We start from the raw sequence: 7601 nt of genomic DNA on the forward strand, positions 1-7601 counted from the left end.
ATGGATTCCATCAGTGTAACAAATACAAAATTTTGTTTCGATGTTTTCAACAAGATGAAAGATCATCATGTCAATGAGAACATCTTGTATTCCCCTCTGAGCCTTCTTACAGCCCTGGCCATGGTCTTTTTGGGGGCAAGAGGTAACACAGAATCTCAGATGAAGAAGGTAAGTTACTTACATTGGTGTAAAGTGGACAGTGGACTCTACTTCCTCTTGTTATTCCTTCTAAGCAATAACATAGTATCTACTCAAGAGGCACTCACGTTTCAATTCACCAGGTGGATAATGAGACAGGGAATTGTATTATTCTTTTCTAAATTCTGACATCTTCCAGATAATATGATCATATTTTTTCCATACTTTTTATTTTTGTATTAAAAAGATAAAACTCTGGAGGAAGGTAAGAGAGAGAATATTATCCACAGTGCATAATATGCAACTAAGTTAACTAACTGGAAAAAATATAATCTAAGCAAATAGTGCTACTTCCAGTTTCTCAGAACGTGATGTGAAGTATGAACCAGCTGCAAGCTCACTTATAGCCTTTTAGTTCATCTATTCTAGCATTTGTTGTGTGTTTTTTTGTTTCTGTTTTTGAGCCAACAGCTCTACCCCAAACACCACATGTAAATTTTAAATGCATAACATTTTTGGTAATGCTTGTGTTTTTTCTCACTGGCATTTTCTCTTGCAGGCTCTTCATTTTGATAGCATTACAGGAGCTGGAAGCACCACTGACTCTCAGGTAAAGATATAACTTCTCTCCATTTGTTCCTATTTTCTCTTCAGGACAAAACTAGAACTACTCTGCCTCTGCTCCAAGCAGTTTCAGAGTGTCAAACGTGATGGCAATGCTCTCAAACCAAGCACATATGTGGAGGATATAAAGAGGATAGAGGATATAACTCACGCTTGTTTAAAGCCGGGGAAACTGACTTGGAGATAGGTTTATTTGCCTGTTTAATGCACCATTATCAGCCCAGGTCTGTGGGTGAATTCCACCATGGCCTGACTTACTGATGGGGACAGCCCTTTGGGGTCTGATTTTCTGGATAAGGAGGAACTAACATGACATATCATCTTGTTTTCTTGTCATCACCTCAGTGTGGCTCTTCTGAACACATCCACAATTTGTTCAAGGAGTTCCTCTCAGAAATCACCAGGCCAAATGCTACATACTCACTCAAGATTGCTGACAAACTGTGTTGACAAAACATTCACAGTTCTTCCGGTGAGTTGAAGTGTGACTTTAACTCAGTGAGACTGCCCACTGGGCTTGACTGGGACTCAGCACTACTGTGAGCCACAGTTGGAATTGGTTTGGGCCACAGAATGAATCCAAACCTTTCTGTGGCTTTTAGGGGTCAGGAAATAGCATAGAGGCTCTGGAGATACCAAGACCCATCTGGATGCTTTCCTGAGCAACCTGTAGGGGCTTTGACTACATGACATCCAGAGATCTCTTCCAGTCCCTGTGATTCTGTGGCTCTCTAATATATGCCCATGCAGCAATAGCTAGAGGGAACAATCAAAATTGCTGTTCATTCACTAAAAATTGTCTTTTAATGAAAAAAGGTGATTTGTAAGGGAGGAAAATGACTTGAAAGCATGAGGACTGAAACTGATAAAAATATTTTGTTCCTCTTTTTTTTAAAGCTAGACACAAAATATCTCACTTAAAGAAAGTTTTGATTTTGAAATTAAAAGTAGGAATGCAGGAATACAGAATTCAAAAGAGATGGTGGGCATGAAGATGAGTATTTTCTGTCCTTAATTATGTTTGCAGAGCAGAAGGTTTTATGGTAAAATAAAGAAAGTATTTCAGAATTTTAACATAGAATCCTATCTAAAGACAAAAGGGTCAAATCTAAATATGTGAAGTAGCCTTGTCTAGCTTTAAGATTCAGTTGCAGCAAGAGAGCTGTTTGACTTGTTCAAGCATAGGGATAGAAGCTTCTTTTAACCATCACTCTCCATTTCATTAATTTTGCATTCCAAATTCTTCTATTTGAAAGTTCTGAACAGTCAAACACAATTCTTCTGCTTATAGGAATATTTAAATTGTGCAAGGAAGTTCTATACAGGAGGAGTGGAAGAAGTTAACTTCAAAACAGCTGCAGAAAAGCAAGGCAGCTCATAAACTCCTGGGTTGAAAAAGAGACAAATGGTAAGAAGTAAAAAAATAGCTGATATTTTCTCCTACCTACTGTAATCTATACCCTTGTCTTCCTCTCCTCAAAATGAAAAGGCACATCAAGGAACAGCACTTGATTATTGCTATGAAAGCAAACCCCTGCAAAACTCAACATGCCCTTTATTGCAGACATTCATGCTAACCAGTCAGGCTGTGTCTTAGCACTCACTGCTTTGCTTCCCTTTCATAGGACAGATCAAAGACTTGCTTGTATCAAGCTCCATCAATTTTGGTACAATTATGGTCTTTATTAACACCATTTACTTCAAAGGGATATGGAAGACAGCATTTAATAAAGAAGACACTCGGGAAATGCCCTTCAGCATGACAAAGGTAGGGACATGGGCACAACTACTGGAATAATTCAAGAAAAGCTGCTCCCTGATCACATTGCATCATGCTTCTGCTTTGCAGCAAGAAAGCAAACCTGTACAAATGATGTGTCTGAACAATACTTTTAATGTGGTTGTGCTGTCTGAGGAGAAAATGAAGATCCTGGAGCTCCCATAAGCTGGTGGAGAGATGAGCATGTTGGTTCTGTTGCCTGATGAGGTTTCTGGCCTGGAGCAGGTATGGCCCTGTCAGGGAAAGGCAACCAGTTCTGAGTTCAGTGAGAGCTGGCTGCCTTTGGCTGTCCTCTCACCCCCTGGCTGTGCTGATAGAGACAAATGATATGTAGGCTATAGTTAGGAGGAAGCATAAAGGATAAACAAATAGATATCAGTTTAAGTGTCACTTCTGTTGTGCACACAAATAAATGAAAAGAATAGTAACAAGTGGTATTAATGCAGTTGTTATGGCCACTGTACTCTTGCCTTATGTGTTTCAGTCTCTCCTTCTCTTTGCAGATTGAGAAGACAATTAACTTCGAAAAACTCAGAGAGTGGACTAGTGCCAATGCAATGGAAAAGAAGAGCATGCAAGTGTACCTGCCCCGAATAAAGACTGAGGAAAAATATAACCTCACATCTGTCTTAATGGCCTTGGGAATGACCGACCTGTTCAGCCATTCAGCCAATCTGACTGGCATCTCTTCAGTAACCTGATGATATCTGATGCTGTCCATGGGGCATTCATGGAAGTCAATGAAGAGGGCACTGAGGTGGCAGGTTCAACAGGGGCAATTGGAAACATCAAGCATTCCCTTGAGTTAGAAGTGTTTAGGGCTGACCATCCATTCCTCTTCTTGATCAGATACAACCCAGCCAATGTTATTCTATTCTTTGGTAGATATTGGTCTCCCTAAAAATAGAAAGAGTTGGAAATAATGCTTACCTTCCCCTCAGAAATCAAACCTCTTTACTGTAGCATTGTAGCATAATCTCAATTCAATATTTTATCCAAGTGGAAAGCCTTTAATTTCTAGGGAGATATTCTTGAAGAAGCATGTGAAATTTCAGATCCTTATGTGCAGGAATTCATTGTCAGCTTCAGTCAGGACTCATATCCAAGGTGAATATGATCCCAGTGTTCTTGAATAACTTGTGAAACAGGGCCAGTGCTTTGTTGTTGGTTTTGTTCCATGTGTGTATGTGAAATCCTGCCATTATTATTGAGAATCTGGTTTCTCTCTAGGAGTTCTCTGAAATAAACACAGCTTTCAGGAAAATCCTGGTCCTTTCCATTGAATTGGCTGGGCAGGCATCTTTGAACTGAAGCCTGGACAACTTGCAGATGAAATTTCAAACTTCAGCAGACCATTTGTCTTCCAGTGAACCATTTGGACTTACTTGTGTTGCAAATACTTTAAGGCTGTGTAACATTTATTTTTTCTGAGGGAGCATACAGAAAGTCTACCATTTCTTCTTAAATCATCTCCAAACAGAACATCTTCCCGACTGATATTAGTTTCCCATTTTCATCCCAGTGACATATCACTGATTTTGTGAATGTTAATTAATGGTCTTTCTATTTATTCTAATAAAAGCTTCGCAAACAAAACTTGTCATTATCTATGCTGGGTTACTGTACTACACAACCTAAAAAATATGATATAGTGGGTAATAATTACTGATAGAATTGATCAAGCTGGTATGTTGATCCTATTTTCAAAACCAGAATGTACCCATATATGAGGTCACTAGATATTTTAAGATATAAAAAAACAACAAAAACTGGGTTTAATCAAGGTAATATATATAGAATATACAGCCTATATTCTCCCATTGAGCTTCTCCCCATATAGCATAGGAAATAACAAAATTCTTTGAATTTACTGCAGTTCCAGAGAGCTTTTACTGAAATCCTCTAAGGGTCCTCAGTAAACATATCAAGGTGATGCCTACAAGATAGAACTTTAAAAATAAAAGTATTAAAAGGTACATTGCTTCAGCTTTCTCACACTGACAAGAATCACATGAAGAAACTTCCTATTGCCTCATGTGATATTCCTCTAGAGATGTCGCATGCTGTTTCAGTTTTTAGAGGAAAGATTCTTTAGGTTGTATTTTATCCAATTATAATGCTTACCAGTGTTAATGACAGAGTTTTCTGCCGGGACATATGTGCAGAATTGCAAATTACAGTATTAATACTGAAAAAGTACTTCAGAGCTGCCTCAAACATGTGCCATGTTAGCATTAACTGTAACTTGAAATGATGGCATTAGTAGCACTGAAGCGCATTTCATCCCCATTAAAAATGGGATAAATGCAATTACTGGTCTTCCCAAGAGGGTCAGAAAGGATTAGCTACAGTTTGTACAAGGATTCAAGTGAAAAAAAATATTTCAAGAACTATGACATTTCAAGTTTTACTGTGTACATTATGTTATTTCCCTCTTAGAGTTGAAAGCAGTCAATACAGTTTTGCTGCAACTAAAACCAAGCAAACTAACAAACAACAAAGGAAAAAAGGAAGGACTGGTAAAATATTGTCCTGAGCAGCAGAGTGTGTAAGGTTACTAAGTAGTTACAATATTGTTATGGAATTGAAATATGCAGGTATGTCACTCTTCACTTTCTAGGTACAAAAACAGTAAAAGTACCCGCATTTACTATGGAGGTATTTAATATATAGTGTGAACTAAAAAAAAAAAAACCAACAGCAATTCAATTGTTTGATCTTTTTAAAGCAAAAGATGAAGAAAATCAAGGCAGAAATAATAAATGAATTCCAAGAACTATACACAAGAGGGTATTCAAGGCACAGAGTCCACCTAATGTCTTAACTGTGAAATGGCAGCATTTGACTTGTTTTTAAAAGGCCATTAGGTGTCACTAAGGATAAAAAGTGATGTTTATCAGCTTTCAGAAAGAGGAGGGCATTACAAAAATGCCTATGGGCTCTGAAGCCCAGCAAGGGATAACAGAAATGAATCCCAAGTCCAGGTATTGTCCAAAAGTCCTTTTTATTCCCTGACACCATGACTGAAGTTGTGTCAAGATATTGCCTTCTGTCTGTTTACCTCACCTCATATTCTCCCAGTGCTGTGCTCTTAGAGATGCATTACTGCTAGTGGTCTGTGGAATGAAATAGCCAGGTGCAGTCACACTCTTGAATGCCTCACGAGAGGTGCTCTCTGGACTAAGTGTACCTTCCCTTCTCACATCACTTGAAGAAGGGACCATCACAGAACCATCTGGAGACCATCTGCATCTATTCTGCACTTCTCCTCATATTTGACTACCTTCTTTTAAGCAAACCAAATCTATGGCAGAAGTTACAAGACTCCCCATGTGGTGTCATAGTTACCAGAGGAAGAACACTCAAGAGAATATCCTAGTCCAGAGCTGCTCCGGGCTCTCAAAACTTACTTGGGAAAGCACAGTTTGTTGAACTAGACTTCGGTGTTTTTTTCCAACCTTTATGAGTCTATGAAATATTGATTGGATGTGGAGCAGTGGTTCACTTTGGTGTTTCCCGTGGCTCACGATCTAAGATTCTTCAGTCCGGAAAACAAACTGCAGAGATGATTGCTGAGGAACAGCAAGTGTCAATCTGCTCAGCAAGGGAAGCAGACTGAGGGCAAGGGAAGGAGACCGTGACAGTAAGGCTAGAAGGGCCCAACAAGGGATTAAATGCCTAATTTCCCAATATTACAGCCATGGTTCAGCAATTTCCAGAGAAATACGTAGTGATGAGGTAGGCCAAAAATCAAACCAGAAGATTAAGCCCATGTATATGGCCCCAGAATGGCAACATGTAATGATGCCTCTGGCACATTCTTTATCTTGAAGAGCGTGGATCCACATAAATACATTCTTGCTCAACAGTGTTGCTTACTTCTACAAATGTTCTAACAAAACATGTAGATTGCAATGCCAGTGAACCTCTGGATGGATGGGTTCTATACAATCTGCCATGACTAAAGCTCTGTCCAAAACTGCACAACTTAGGATTCCTAGCTTCTGAAGGGATGTGAAATTATCTGTGCTATCTCATTTTCTCTTCTTGTGTTAGCTCCAGTAAACTGTATTTTAACCAATACCTTACGGTTTCTGAGTGTCTTCTTTACTGATAGCCAAAGGAAGTCTTATGCATTACGGGGTTCTCCAGCACAGTGAGGTTCTTGGCCTGGTGCAGGCAGGCAAAGTAGCTTGGGCAAGGGTCACAATCAAGGTACTTAGTACTTTGGGGGGATAGTACCTATCCCCCCAAGTGAGGGGATGCTAAAATCTTACATGATTTTGAAAGGAAAGTGCACAAAACTGTGGAAGAGATATCCACTGACAAATAATAAATGTATAGAAAATGAAATTAGCTATAGAAGTCATGGAACAGGAAATAGTGTTAGAACTCTGAGGACAAGAGTAAGCTTTAACAGTAATGACAAGCCTCACTGGAGGAGCTCTCTCACTGTTCTCATGGGCCCAGGAGTCTGTACTGGAAACAGGCACAGTTTGGTGATCTTTGTCCGACAAAGCCCTGAACTGCCCAGGGTCAGCTGCAGGTGTCTCCGTAATGGATGTAAACAACTCATTGTGCACCAGATTTTCAGCTAATAAGAAAAGCAAGTGGTACCTCTGCTCCAGCATAGAATCATAGAATTGCTCAGGTTGGAAAAGACCTTAAAGATCATTGAGTCTAACCATACTACCCTAACTAACAACCCTCCACTAAATCATGCCCTTGAGCACCACATCCAAACAGTTTTTAAACACATCCAGGGACGGTGACTCAACCACTTCCCCAGGGAGCCTATTCCAGCGCTTAACAACGCCTTCTGTAAAGAAGTTTTTCCTGATATCAAACCTAAACTTACCCTGGTGCAACTTAAGGCCAACTTTAATCAAAAGTGTAGCAGCATTGCAATGTAGCAAATGTAATTAAGACAAGGTGGTAGCTGCTAGGGACAGAGGACATGCAAGTAGACCCAAAAAATAAAGACTTTAGAAACACAAAAAGGGGACATGAGCGGTATGTTTGGAGAAACAAAGCAGAGGAGATATTTGGAAGGGGATGT

General features: G+C 39.5%; 1 protein-coding gene across 1 annotated transcript; it reads left to right on the forward strand.

Moving 5' to 3' along the window:
- LOC140247732 (ovalbumin-related protein Y-like) lies at positions 1-3443 on the forward strand. The gene is given in 10 exon segments (XM_072327609.1): positions 1-168; positions 698-748; positions 1108-1205; positions 1207-1234; positions 2054-2123; positions 2126-2170; positions 2388-2530; positions 2612-2767; positions 3046-3235; positions 3238-3443. Coding segments are annotated over 10 exon segments (1155 nt in total).
- Positions 3444-7601: the final 4158 nt, after the last annotated feature.

Source organism: Excalfactoria chinensis, chromosome 2 (assembly GCF_039878825.1).
Source record: "Excalfactoria chinensis isolate bCotChi1 chromosome 2, bCotChi1.hap2, whole genome shotgun sequence".
Classification (NCBI taxonomy): domain Eukaryota; kingdom Metazoa; phylum Chordata; class Aves; order Galliformes; family Phasianidae; genus Excalfactoria; species Excalfactoria chinensis.